The sequence below is a fragment of the Somniosus microcephalus genome, chromosome 7 (genome assembly GCF_052327205.1).
Source record: "Somniosus microcephalus isolate GS21.2 chromosome 7, FLI_Smic_1.0, whole genome shotgun sequence".
In the NCBI taxonomy this organism is placed as follows: Eukaryota; Metazoa; Chordata; class Chondrichthyes; order Squaliformes; family Somniosidae; genus Somniosus; species Somniosus microcephalus.
In genome coordinates, this window is record NC_140993.1 from 28,190,216 (window position 1) to 28,204,918 (window position 14,703).

The 14,703-nt window shown below is 49.1% G+C and overlaps 1 protein-coding gene across 2 annotated transcripts in view; it reads left to right on the top strand.

The window, feature by feature from the left end:
• The window catches only part of mppe1 (metallophosphoesterase 1), a 107,353-nt gene extending 96,832 nt beyond the window's left edge, over positions 1 to 10,521 (top strand). For both annotated transcript variants that reach the window (XM_085992351.1, XM_085992350.1), the window contains one exon: positions 7,463 to 10,521. In XM_085992351.1, coding sequence (XP_085848477.1) covers positions 7,463 to 7,636 — 174 coding nt within the window. In that variant the 3' untranslated portion in view covers positions 7,637 to 10,521. The remainder of the gene's footprint in view (positions 1 to 7,462) is intronic.
• The last annotated feature ends 4,182 nt before the right edge of the window (positions 10,522 to 14,703 follow it).

Consider the following 14,703-nt stretch of genomic DNA (forward strand, 5'->3'; position numbering starts at 1 on the left):
GAGACACTGGCACTCGGCCGGGCTGGCACTGCAGCAAGCGCAGCAATCTGGTGAAGGCCAGACCGCTGTGCTGCAGCAGGGCGGCGGGTGCCCTGGCGATGCTTCCGTGACACAGCGAGTGTGGCAGAAGTGAGTGCGTGAACTGCCCTGGTCTGTGCCCGCATCAGATCAGCCAGTGTCTGGACGGCACCACTCATGAACTCACGACTCGCGTCCTGTGCTGCCGCGAGTTGGTCGACACCCCTGGCCTGTGCTGTCACGAGTTGCTCGACACCCCTGGCCTGTGAGTCCCCGAAATTGGCCACACTATGAGCCAGGGACTCAATGGCCTGAGGCAACTGTCCCACAACCCCCATGAACTCGTTGTGGCGCCGCTCCGAGGCCACGGACATTTCATCAAGGAGGCGCACCTCCTGGGCGAGGACCGTCTCCGGACTGGAGGGCGGACTCTCCCTCTGGGGAGAAGGCCGCCGAGCTGCCCGACCCTTCCCGTGTGCCTGGACGCCACTGGGCCCAGCAACTGCCCTCCCCTGCAACACTTCCCCCCTCTGGGGAGACGGCAGCCGTGCTGCCCGACCCTTCCCGCGTGCCTGGTTGCCACTGGGCCCAGCAACTGCCCTCCCCTGCAACACTTCCCCCCTCTGGGGAGAAGGCAGCCGTGCTGCCCGACCCTTCCCGCGTGCCTGGATGCCACTGGGCCCAGGAGCTACACCCCCCTGCAACACTTCCCCCTGGCTCTCCTCCAGGCAAGACGTGTCCCCTCCATTGCCATCCCCTGGCGCGGATGAGGGTTCCCCCGATGTGCTGCCTTCCTCTTGGTCCTCGTCGTCCTCCTCTTCCGAGGGACTGGCACTCTCAGCTTCAGGGACCTCCTCCTCACCAGCTGAAAGCAGGAAGGCACAAGAGTAGCTTTAGAGTGAGGACAGGGCGTCAGCGAGGGAGGCATGAGTGGTGCCATTATGCGCATTGGTGGGACAGTGGCAAAGGATGTAGATCTGAAGCGCAAGGGGAACCAGAGAGGTCCAAACGGTCATGTCCTTACCATTGGGTCCCAGCACAGGGTCGGCATCTCCAATAGCAACGGGGCCAGTCACCCGGCCACGCATGAGTCGAGCCACGCTCTCCTCCAGCTCACTGAGCTCCTGGAACTGGGCACGGCCTCCCCCGGTGACAGTCTGGCTCTTCAAATTCCGCGCCAGCTTGGCCTGCAAGAGAAAGGACGGCCTCTAAGTACAGTGTGGTGCCCTGTTGTTGTGTGCACTGCCTCCCATGGTCGAATAGCTTGGCCAGTGTGTTAAGTGCAGAGAGTGCTATTGATGATCATGCCAGTGCCATAGCTGCGGGAGGAGGGCTGGCCATTAGGCCTTTGAGGTCCCTTTGCCCATAATGTGAGGTGCACATGCAAGGATGAGGAGGACACTGGAAAGGGTACTCACCCTGACCAACCGACTGAGGTCGTTGTACTTCTTGCGGCATTGGTCACCAGTCCTGGGGACATCGCTGTTGGCTGACACCCTCTGGGCGATTTCCCTCCAGGCTCTCCTGTACTGCCTCCTGGGAGCCTTCTTGCCACTGTCCGGGCACAAGATCTCTCTGTTCTTTTCCAACCCCCTAAGCAGCACCCTCAAAGCATGCTCTGAGAAGCGCTGCGCTCGTTCACGGGCCTTCTGCATGGCTTCAGGCGCTATTTGGGTCCACCAGCAGTGTTCAGGCCTAGCTGCAGGGCTCCACTATCCAGGGCATGGCTGCAGACAAAGTCGACCCTTCCCCCTTTAAGAGCTGGCCGGCGTCAGGGTGTCTGCTGTCAATCAAAACATGACCGCACCTGCGCTGCGCCCGGCCTCGGCGTTATCAGTCCGCACCGCCGGCTTAGCGCCTAAAGATAGGAGTGCAACGCCAGTTTCAGCGCTCACCCAAACTCCTTGGCCAAAGCTACTGAATTTCGGCGAAGTGGCCTCTACTTTCCGGCGGGCGCTAACTTTAGTGCCCACCCGACTTTACCACCCCAAAAATGGCTATACTGAATTTCTAGGCCCATAAGTTTTACAGTCCAAAATATATTTATATACATCCGGAGCAATGTAGTTGATCAGCATATTCAGCTTATTTAGAGACTCTTGATCCAACACGCCCAAAAAGTTTTTAAATGTACAATACCAATGTTTCCATTTATCATCCACTCCAGCAGAATTGGGGTCAGCCTTGAATCGTTCTGGTTGAAGATATCGCTCCATTCTAACATAAAGTTAATAAATTGAAATAAAGAATAGATTTGCCTTCCAAAGCTAGGCTTTATTAACTTTAAAATCTGCAGCACATCTTCCCACATCCAGTCCCAACCAAAGCTGGAAAAGAACTGAATTTTAAGGTGGCCACAACACATCATGTGATCATCAACTACCAATGAGATTACAACATATATCCCAAGGCAGTTAACAAACAACCAATCACAATACTTTTACTAAACAAGGAATAATCACCACAGGGAGGAAAGAACTAAAGGGAAGGTCTGTGATAGGGTGGAAGGCAGGAGTGATTAAATGACAAAAGGGATGATGGCGCGAGGCAAAAGGAGATGGTAATGGGACAAGTGAAGAAACAAAAGATGGGCCTAGAGGAGGTGTAAATGGCGATGGCAGAATCATTACCAGCACCTGCTGTCCAAGAAAATGGTGGTTATGGTCTAAAGTTGTTGAACACAATGATGTAAAGTGCCTAATCGAAAGAGGAGGTGCTGTTCCTCGAGCTTGTGTTAAGCTTCATTAGAACAGTGTAGGAGGCCGAGGACAGTATCTGTGCTGTTCATGACTAGAACGTTCCCCTCCAATACAAATGTTTGGATATCACGTTTAAGCAGTTGGTCACACCGCAGGCAAAGGTTGCACAGGCAGAAAGGGTAAGGGTGACCAACAGGCAGAGTAGTAGGCGCAGGCAGGTAGTGCAGGAGTCCCCTGTGGCCATCCCCCTCTCAAACAGATATACCACTTTGGATACTGATAGGGGGGATGGCTTACCAGGGGAAGGCAGCAGCAGCCAACTTCCTGGCACCAGGGGTGGTTCTGCTGCACAGGAAGGGAGGAAAAAGAGTGGGAGAGCTATAGTGATAGGGGATTCTATTGTAAGGGGAATAGATAGGCGTTTCTGCAGCCGCAAACGAGACTCCAGGATGGTGTGTTGCCTCCCTGGTGCAAGGGTCAAGGATGTCTCAGAGCGGTTGCAGAACATTTTGGAAGGGGAGGGTTAACAGCCAGTTGTCATGGTGCATATAGGTACCAACAATATAGGTAAAAACCAGGATGAGGTCCTAAAAGCTGAATACAGGGAGTTAGGAGGTAAATTAAAAAATAGGACCTCAAAGGTAGTAATCTCAGGATTGCTACCAGTGCCACGTGCTAGTCAGAGTAGAAAAAGAAGGATATTTCAGATGAATATGTGTCTAGAGGAATGGTGCAAGGGGGAGGGATTCAAATTCCTGGGACATTGGAACCGGTTCTGGGGAGGTGGGACCAGTACAAAATGGACGGTTTGCACCTGGGCAGGGCCGGGACTGATGTCCTAGGGGGAGTGTTTGCTCGTGCTCTGGGGGAGGGTTTAAACTAAAATGGCAGGGGGTTGGGATCCTGAGCGGGGAGACAGAGGAAAGGGAAACAAGGATAAAAGCAAAAGACAGGAAGGAGAAAAACAAAAGTGGCAGACAGAGAAATCAAGGGTTTAAATCAAACATGGCCACAGCAAATAATAATTTTAAAAGATCTAAGAGCATTAAAAAAACAAGCCTGAAGGCTTTGTGTCTTAATGCGAGGAGCATTCGGAAAAACGTGGATGAATTAGCTGTGCAAATAGAGGTAAACGAATATGATATGATTGGGATTACGGAAACATGGCTCCAGGGTGGCCAAGGCTGGGAACTCAACATCCAGGGGTATTCAATATTCAGGAAAGATAGGCAAAAAGGAAAAGGAGGTGGGGTAGCATTGCTGCTTAAAGAGGGGATTAACACAATTGTAAGGAAGGATATTGGCTCTGATGATGTGGAATCTGTATGGGTAGAACTGAGAAATACCAAGGGGCAGAAAACGTTAGTGGGAGTGGTATATAGACCTCCAAACAGTAATGCGGAGGTGGGGGATGGCATTAAAAGGGAAATTAGAGAAGCGTGCAATAAGGGCACAGCAGTTATCATGGGTGACTTTAATCTACATATGGATTGGGCTAACCAAATTAGTAACAACACTGTGGAGGAGGAATTCCTGGAATGTATACGGGATGGTTTCCTGGACCAATATGTCGAGGAACCAACTGGAGATCAGGCCATCTTAGACTGGGTATTATGTAATGAGAAAGGATTAATTAGCAATCTTGTGCGAGGCCCCTTGGGTCGGAGCGATCATAATATGATAGAATTCTTCATTAAGATGGAGAGTGAAGTAGCTGATTCAGAGACTAGGGTCCTGAATTTAAATAAAGGAAACTACGATGGTATGAGGCGCGAGTTGGGTAGGATTGATTGGGGAATGTCACTCAAAGGGTTGACGGTGGATGGGCAATGGCAAACATTCAAAGATTGCATGGATGAACTACAGAATTTGTTCATCCCAGTTTGGCATAAAAATAAAACAAAAAAGGTGACTCAACCGTGGCTAACAAGGGAAATTAGGGATAGCATAAGATCCAAGGAGAGGGCATATAAATTGGCCAGAAAAAGCAGTAAACCTGAGGATTGGGAGCAGTTTAGGATTCAACAAAAGAGGACAAAGGGATTAATTAAGAGGGGGAAAATAGAGTATGAGAGTAAGCTGCAGGGAACATAAAAACTGACTGTAAAAGCTTTTATGGATCCCTTGCAGTCAGAATCAGGGGAATTTATAATGGGGAACAAAGAAATGGCAGACCAATTAAATACGTACTTTGGTTCTGTCTTCACAAAGGAGGACACTAATAAACTCCCAGAGATGTCAGGGAACATAGGGTCTAATGAAAGGGAGGAACTGATAGAAATCAGTATTTGTAGGGAAATGGTGTTAGAGAAATTGACGAGATTGAAGGCCGATAAATCCCCAGGGCCTGATAATCTACATCCTAGGGTACTTAAGGAAATGGCCCTTGAAATAGTAGATGCATTGCTGGTCATCTTCCAAAATTCGATAGACTCTGGAACAGTACCCATGGATTGGCGGGTAGCTAATGTTACCCCACTGTTCAAAAAAGGTGGTAGAGAGAAAACGGGGAATTACAGACAGGTAACCCTGACATCGGTAGTGGGGAAAATGCTAGAGTCCATTATAAAAGATGTAATAGCAGAGCACTTGGAAAACAGTGACCGAATCGGACAAAGTCAACATGGATTTACAAAAGGTAAATCGTGCTTGACTAATCTACTGGAATTTTTTGAGGATGTAACTGGTAGAATAGATAAGGGAGAACCAGTGGATGTGGTGTATTTGGACTTTCAAAAGGCTTTCGATAAGGTCCCACATAAGAGATTAGCGTGTAAATTTAAGGCACATGGGATTGGGGGCAAGGTATTGACTTGGATAGAGAACTGGTTGGCAGACAGAAAGCAAAGAGTTGGAATAAACGGCTCTTTTTCCGAGTGGCAGGCAATGACTAGTGGGGTACTGCAGGGATCGGTCCTTGGACCCCAGTTATTCACAATATATATTAATGATCTGGACGAGGGAACTGGATGTAATATCTCCAAGTTTGCAGACGACACAAAGCTGGGTGGGCATGTGTGCTGTGAGGAGGATGCCGAGAAACTCCAGTATGATTTGGATAGGTTGGGTAATTGGGCAGAAGCGTGGCAGATGCAATATAACGTGGATAAATGCGAGGTTATCCACTTTGGTGTCAAAAACAAGAAGGCAGATTATTATCTGAATGGCAATAGATTGGGAGAAGGGGAAGTGCAACGAGACCTGGGCGTCCTTGTGCACCAGTCGTTGAAGGTAAGCATGCAGGTGCAGCAGGCGGTTAAGAAGGCAAATGGTATGTTGGCCTTCGTAGCGAGAGGGTTTGAGTACAGGAACAAGGATGTCTTGCTGTAGTTGTACAGGGCCTTGGTGAGACCACATCTTGAGTATTGTGTGCAGTTTTGGTCGCCTGATCTGAGAAAGGATGTTCTTGCCATGGAAGGAGTGCAGCGAAGATTCACCAGGCTGATACCTGGGATGGCAGGAATGACGTATGAGGAGAGATTGGGTCGATTGGGCTTGTACTCGCTGGAGTTTAGAAGAATGAGAGGGGATCTCATTGAAACTTAAAATTCTAACAGGACTAGACAGACTAGTTGCAGGAAGGATGTTCCTGATGGTCGGGGAGTCCAGAACCAGGGGTCACAGTCTAATGATAAGGGGTAAGCCATTTAGGACAGAGATGAGGAGGAATTTCTTCACCCAGAGAGTGGTGAACCTGTGGAATTCTCTTCCACAGAAGGCAGTAGAGGCCAATTCATTAAATATATTCAAGAAGGAGTTGGATATATTTCTTAAGGCTAAAGGGATCAAGGGATATGGGGAGAAAGCAGGGACAGGGTACTGAATTTGGATGATCAGCCATGATCGCATTGAATGGCGGAGCAGGCTTGAGGGGTCGAATGGCCTACTCCTGCTCCTATCTTCTAGGACCGATCCCTGCAGTACCCCACTAGTCACTGCCTGCCACTCGGAAAAAGAGCCGTTTATTCCAACTCTTTGCCTCCCGTCTGCCTATGTAAAATGGAATAATTTTTCTGCCTTATCTTTAAAGTTAATTTCAGTGCTCAGGTGAAAACCTACAACAAACTAGTATTTTATATTCTTGCATCTGTGCCACCACATTCAATATATGTTTTATTATAAATATTGTTAAATTTGAGGTTAACGAATATTTCCCCCCCCCGCACTTTTTCCACCCCAATGAGACCCCGAGGTGCATTGGCTCTTTATCTGTGTCTGCCACAGCTCAGTGGGTAGCACTCTTGCCTGAGTCAGACGGTTGTGGGTTCAAGTCCCACTCCAGAGACTTGAGCACATAATCTAGGCTGACACTCCAGTGCAGTGCTGAGGGAGTGCTGCACTGTCAAAAGTGCCGTCTTTCGGATGAGACATTAAACTGAGGGCCCCGTCTGCCCTCTCAGGTGGATGTAAAAGATCCCACAGCAACTATTTCGAAGAAGAGCAGGAGAGTTATCCTGGCCAATATTTATCCCTCAATCAACATCACTAAAACAGATTCTCTGGTCATTATCACATTGCTGTTTGTGGGAACTTGCTGTGTGCAAATTGGCTGCTGCGTTTCCCACATTACAACAGTGACTCCACTTCAAATAGTGCTTCATTGGCTGTAAAGCGCTTTGGGGCGTCCGGTGGCTGTGGAAGGCGCTATAGAAATGCAAGTCTTTCTTTCTATTGTCATATTTTGATGGAATACAATGAGCGCAAACACCACTAACTTTGAATTGATCTCTCGTTTTCTTCTCCAGGCCAGTATAACAGCAACAGACTTTACTCTCGCCAAGTGTTTTCTGCCACGTGAAAGTACCATAGGCGTCATTTATCTCGGTGCGGGCGCGATGGCGGTCAGTCTAATATTATTCCATTTCCGCTTCTGGCAATGGATGATGCACTACCTGATTAACAAACACAAATCCATTTGATAAAAGAACATGGGCCTGATCTACCAGCCTTATTGTTTCTGTTGTCGGTGTGCCGATCTCTGGATTGTACGAAAAGGTGTGGATTTCATTAGTATTTTTGAGGAAAGCCAATAATTTTTTTTGAACATTTTAACGCAATGCAGTGGGGTTACAAGAGTTTTCTTATTGTGGCGAGCTCGAACCTGTAAAATAGCGCACAAGTTCTTAATGATGAGCGACTGTTCTTGGTTAAAGAAATGGTATTAAACGTATCAAGGAGCATGTCCTGCTTCACGGGAACAATGCTGAGTGCTGACCTCCGGCGGGCAGCTAGCTTGTGCTGGGCGATTGGCTGTCCCATTGAGCTCATTAGCACGATCCATTGTAAGCGATAGCAGGGGTCTAAAATCTATGTTCAAACAACACCCACCAGCTGGACATTCCTGCCGCGTTTACAAAAATCCCTTACATTCTTTTAATGCACTTGAATCTCAGCATTATGGCGAATTACAGTCAAATGAAACCAGCTCGATTTTAAAACATTTTTATTTGTAAGTGAGCGAGTTATATCGCTCACTCTGAATTGCGTGCATAAAACCAGCAGCCAGAGTTTTGAATTGTGGCAGTAAACGAATGGTTATTTCATTAGACTGTGCGGAGAGCAAATGGTTTACAGATGAACATTCCCTCTTCACAGATACAGAGTGCTCCTGAATACTGGGGGATTTTCTCCATTTTGCCAATGTGTAAATTCTCGATTGTATAAGATCACGTAATTAAAATCGTACAAGCTGAAATCTGAAGTGTTTAAATGAGCTGTCCCGCCCAGGAGGTCACAAATACACAATTTGTAAATAAAAGTACAGTGCGTTTAAAAAAATAAATACATATGCCCAGTGTCCCATTGTTGGACTTGTTGTCCTGGGACTTTAGTTGGTCACTGCTGCTGCCCAATTCCAACACGCCAACATTTCACCCCATCTAAATATAGATATTACAAAGAGTTACACCATCTACAGCACTTTCAGCCCAACTTGTCTCTGCCGGTGTTTATGCTCCACACGAGCCTCCTCCCACCCCTCTTCAACTAACCCTTCTAATCCTTCTATTCTTTTCTCCAGCCTGTGTTTATCTCGCTTCCCCTTAAAATGCATCTATGCTATTCACCTCAACCACTCCCTGCGGTAACGAGTTCCACATTCTCACCACTCATTGGGTAAAGAAGTTTCTCCTGAATTCCCAATTGGGTTTTATTGGTGATCATTTTATATTTATGGCCCCTAGTTCCGGTCTCCCCCACAAGTGGAAGCATCTTCTCTGCATCTAACCTATCACACCCTTTCGTAATCTTATGATGTACAGGTGAGGGCCGTGCCGGTTGACTCCTGCAACTGTTGCTGAACCTGATCGTGTACGAAAATGGGAATCAGGGTGAGATCATTCAGAATGCACCACCCAACATTCCTGTTTTTAATTATGCGAGGGCAGCGATTGAAAGGATTGCAATAGGTCTAATTATTGTATTCATTTAAAAAAAAATTGAGCAAGCCCAAGAGCACAGAGAAACGCCAGGCAGGAGGCAGCTTGCTGCTCCCCACACAGCAAGCTGTGACTGTGCCCATGGTGTCAGGAGAAAGCTCAGAGCACAGGACAATCTGCCTCAGACACCCTTGTTCCACAGCTCCTGGTAGCTGGTATCGGTGGAGGTGTGCGAGTGGCCTACCTGCTCCCCCTTTTGCCCGTGACATACATATTTTTTTAAACTGAAAATTTATAGGTCTGATTAGGCCACATGTAAGCGGGACAGCTTCTTTAACATAGGATAAAAATATTTTCATGTAAGTGGGACATTTTTAACATTCCATTTTACAGATCTGTTTGATTGGAGTTTATGATTACTGTTTTGTGTTTTGAATTTTTTTTTAAAAGAACGACATCATTTTTCTTGCCACGGTGTAGTATTTGAACAGTTGCGGTCTTGGATCAAATTGTAATGTAAACCTGACTGTGTTCACCAACAGCTGCACATTGAGCCAAGAGGCTACATCATTTTTGAAAAGATTAGCCAAATCGAATTCCACTCCGATTGTAATTTTTTTTTTACCTTAAGGCGTATAACATTTTTAAAACGCATGGGCCCGAAATTCGTTGGGGGCCACTCATGGAGACGGGGGTCATTTTAAATGGACCGGGCTGGACGCCATGATCTGCCGACCAATGTCAGAGCAGTTCCAAGCCACTGTGACGGGCGATTCTTTATGTTGGGTTGCAGTTCCGTAGGCATGGATGGTCCTCTGGTTCCCTCAGCCAAGTGGCCATTCCACTAGGCTGCGGGGGAGCCACACAGACGAGCCGGATTGTGTTCTTGTCCAGCTTGTGCGGAGTTCACTGCAGTGATCAGGAGCAGGAACCTGGCGAGTGTTCCCTCTGCCGCCTGGAGCGGGGAGCCAACTGTAGTAACCCGTGGCTAGCTGGGACCAGCGTCGAGCGTAGAGCAAGACGTGCTGGACCTGTCTGGGCTCTCGGGCTCAAGTACTGAAGCACATGGAACGTTTGCCTACCAAACCATCAGGGAAGTCCCAGTTTAGTTTGTTTTTAATCTACTGCTGTGAAACATTCAGAAAATCACAAAGGTTCAAAAATGCCCAAATGCTTTCACTCAGTCGGAGTTCACCAGCATTAGCGCCGCGTGCACTAGTCTATAATTAAATATGTGCTCGGCAAATGACATTATTTGGTCATTTACATTGTTTTATTTTATCAAGAATAATATTTTCTGATAGTCTGGTGATTGCCATGTTGATTATCAGCTACAATGTAAAATAAAATGGAAGAATCTGCAATAAGATTGTTACTATTTAAACATCTATTTATTTACTATTCAGTGAAATAAATAATTACTTGGAAAAGCAACTTGTCTTTTTTCTTAAAACTCACACAAAATAGGTGATAGATATTAACACTTTCTCCTGTGTCAGCCGTGGCTCAGTGGGCAGCACCCTCGCCTCTGAGTCAGAAGGTTGTGGGTTCAAGTCCCGACTCCAGGGACTTGAGCACAAAAATCTAGACTAACACTCTAGTGCAGTGCTGTCTTTCGGATGAGATGTTGAACCGAGGCCCCATCTGCTCTCTCTCAGGTGGACGTAAAAGAACCCATGGCACTATTTTGAAGAAGAACAGGGGAGTTACTTTATATTACCACCCATAGTTAGGTGCGGAACCCCAGAAGGCTTGACCTGAGACTGAAGGGAATGAGAACAGGAGACGAGCGGGTACTGGAGTGAGCTCTGTGCAGTAGAACCGCGAGCCGCTGTAGGTAACCAGAACCGCATTGTAGCAGGAAGGTCCAAGTTACCGTTTGCGCAGGCCAGAGGAATTTTAAAAATGGCCGCAGGAGGGGAAGATCGGGGACCAGAAGGGTCCATAACCAAATTTATAGCAGAAACAAATAAGAAATTAATTGAGAAAATGAAAAGGAAAGGCTGGAGTCCGAATGACAGTCCGGACAGGCAAAGGGAATAATGGGGCGCCCAGAGTAAGGGTAAGGAAGAGAAGGGAATATTTATCATTATTAGTAGCTACTTAGGACTCAGTAAACATGTACAAAGTTATATAGAAAAGGAAAAGGTTAAGGTCAGAGCGGTGCGGGCACCGGGACCAAGGTTTAGAGCAACAGACGATAATGACGACGTTGACTGGGGAGAATTAGAGAAGGAAGCCGCAGATTACGACAGACAGGATGATGACGGGGGTTGGGAGTCCCCACCTAAATATGACACAGAGGGACCATTGGCCCCGCCACTGCCCGAAACCGGGACGAAGGGCGTAACGGCCGTGGCCCCTTGTACGACGGAGATTAGACAAGTGGGAAATGGGCAGGCTCAGACTACAGTACGATATGCCCCTAGACCGAAAGGAAGCCATTAGAAAAATGCCCCGAGCACTGAATGTGCGGGGCGTGCGCAGGGTCATGGGCCTCTTCAACTACTGTCGTCATTTTATAGAGGGATTCTCAAAAATGACCGCCCCCAAACAGGACTTACTGAAAGGAGGGAAGGCGGCACTGGATCCCATAGAATGGGGGGGAGGAACAGGAAAGGGCAGACACACAACTGAAACAGGCGCTCATATCAGCCCCAGCACTCGGGTGGCCAGATATGGAGAGACCATTCCACATTTACACAAACAATAATAATGGACACTATAGCGCGGTAGTGACACAGGTACACGGAGACCTAATGAGGCCCGTGGCATACTTCTCCACAAAACAATCCCCGGTCATCACCGGAATGCCCCGGTGTGTGGCCGCAATCGATTGCGCGACCTGGGCTGTGAGGACTAGTGAGCCGATAGTTATGACGGGAGAAGTTATCTTACACACAAAACATACCCTGGGGGAGTTATTAAACACAGGCAGATTATAAAACAGTCTCGGATAGCCGAGAGGCTTCCTGGGAGGCCATACTATTTGATACGCTTATCAATTACTTCATAAAAGGTGATGAGTCGAAGAAGAGATGATGAGTCGAAAGAAGAGATGAATAAGGCTTTTATTAGCTAAGAAGAGACCATGCTTCTTCGTGAGTGACTGAACAAGTCTGAACGAAACCCACACAGTGGTGGGTGGAGTCAGCTGAGGCATGCCTCCATACACAGCGCCACCCAGAGGTGGCAATATACAATACAGTGGTTTACCACATTCACCCCTTGTTTAATGTGAAGTCCGGCGGGGTGAAGGGTACTACAAGTTAAGTCTATCAGGAGGCCTTGTCTGACGTCCTGATCGTCGTGGTGGCGGCGGTGGTGTTGCAGCATCCGACGTCGGGTCTGGTGTCTGGGTGGTTGGCGAAGATTCCTGGGGCTTTGGCATGCCGTCTGCAGGGGTTGGGTTGGGAGGGGTGGTGGGGGATAACAGTGGTAAGGGGGATAACGGTGGTAAGGGGGATAACGGTGGTAATTCAGGGGTACCCGAGGGTGCGAGATCTCGTATGGAGACCGTGTCCTCCCGCCCGTCTGGGTATGTCACCCAGGCATACTGGGGGTTGGCGTGTAGGAGGTGCACCCGCTCGACCAGGGGGTCCGTTTTATGCGTCCTCACGTGCCTCCGCAGTAGGACGGGCCCAGGAGAAGTCAACCATGCCGGTAGCGAGGTTCCCGATGTAGACTTCCGGGGGAAAACGAACATTTTCTCATGAGGGGTCGCATTAGTGGCAGTACAAAGCAGTGACCGAATGGAGTGAAGCGCTGCAGGGAGGACCTCCTGCCAGCGGGAGGTCGGAAGGCCCTTAGATTTTAGTGCTAAGAGGACTGCCTTCCAAACCGTCGCGTTCTCCCTTTCCACCTGGCCGTTCCCCCGGGGGTTGTAACTGGTGGTCCTGCTCGTGGCGATACCTCTTGTTAGCAGGTACTGCCGAAGTTCGTCGCTCATGAACGATGAGCCCCTGTCACTATGTATATAGCTGGGGAACCCGAACAGAGCGAAGATGTCATTCAGACACTTGATGACCGTGGTACTGGTCATGTCTGGGCAAGGGATGGCAAAGGGGAAACGGGAGTACTCATCAACTATGTTGAGGAAGTACACATTGCGGTCAGCGGAGGGGAGGGGCCCTTTAAAATCGACGCTCAGGCGTTCGAAGGGGCGGGTGGCCTTGATCAGGCTTGCTCTGTCCGGCCTATAGAAGTGCGGTTTGCACTCGGCGCAGATTTGGCAGCTCTTGGTCATGGTCCTGACCTCCTCGATGGAGTAGGGCAGGTTACGGGATTTGATAAAATGGAAAAACCTGGTGACCCCCGGGTGGCAGAGGTCATTGTGGAGGGACTGCAGCCTATCACTCTGCGCGTTGGCGCATGTACCACGTGATAGGGCATCTGGGGGCTCATTGAGTTTCCCTGGCCGATACAAGATATCATAATTGTAGGTGGAGAGTTCGATTCTCCACCTCAAGATCTTGTCGTTCTTGATTTTACCCCTCTGCTTATTATTAAACATAAAAGCTACTGAACGCTGGTCAGTGAGCAGGGTAAATCGTTTCCCGGCCAGGTAATGCCTCCAGTGACGCACCGCTTCTACAATAGCCTGGGCCTCCTTTTCGACGGAGGAGTGTCTCGTCTCGGGGCCCTGGAGGGTCCTTGAGAAAAAGGCCACGGGTCTGCCCGCCTGGTTAAGGGTCGCGGCTAGGGCGAAGTCGGAGGCATCGCTCTCCACTTGGAAGGGGATGGACTCATCCACCGCGTGCATTGCGGCCTTCGCGATATCGTTCTTGATAAGAGTGAAGGCTGCACACGCCTCTGGTGTCAGGGGGAAGGAGGTGGCTTTGATGAGGGGCCTGGCTTTGTCTGCATAGAGGGGCACCCACTGGGCGTAGTAGGAGAAAAACCCCAGGCATCTCTTCAGTGCTTTTTGGCAGTGGGGAAGGGGTAGCTCCATTAGGGGGCGCATTCTGTCGGGGTCGGGCCCGATGACTCCGTTCTCCACCACGCAGCCGAGGATGGCCAGGCGCTTGGTGTGAAACATACATTTTTCCTTATTGTACGTTAGGTTCAGCCGTTGGGCCGTACGGAGGAAATTTGCTAGATTAACGTCGTGGTCCTGCTGGTCGTGGCCGCAGATGGTGACGTTATCCAAATAGGGGAAGGTTGCCCGCAGCGCGTTCTGGTCAACCATTCGGTCCATCTCCCTTTGGAAGACCGAAACCCCGTTGGTGACGCCGAAGGGGACCCTAAGGAAGTGGTAGAGGCGGCCGTTTGCCTCGAAGGCAGTATACTGGCGGTCCTCATGGCGGATGGGCAGCTGGTGGTACGCTGACTTAAGGTCGATGGTGGAGAATACTTTGTATTGCGCAATCTGATTGACCATATCAGATATGCGAGGGAGGGGGTACGCGTCCAGCTGGGTGTACCGGTTTATGGTTTGGCTGTAGTCGATTACCATGCGGCGTTTTGCAGTGGTTTTAACGACTACAACCTGGGCTCGCCAGGGGCTAGTGCTACCTTCGATAATGCCCTCCTTCAAGAGCCGCTCCACCTCAGAGCTGATAAAAGCTCTGTCCCCGGCACTGTACCGCCTGCTTTTGGTAGCGATGGGT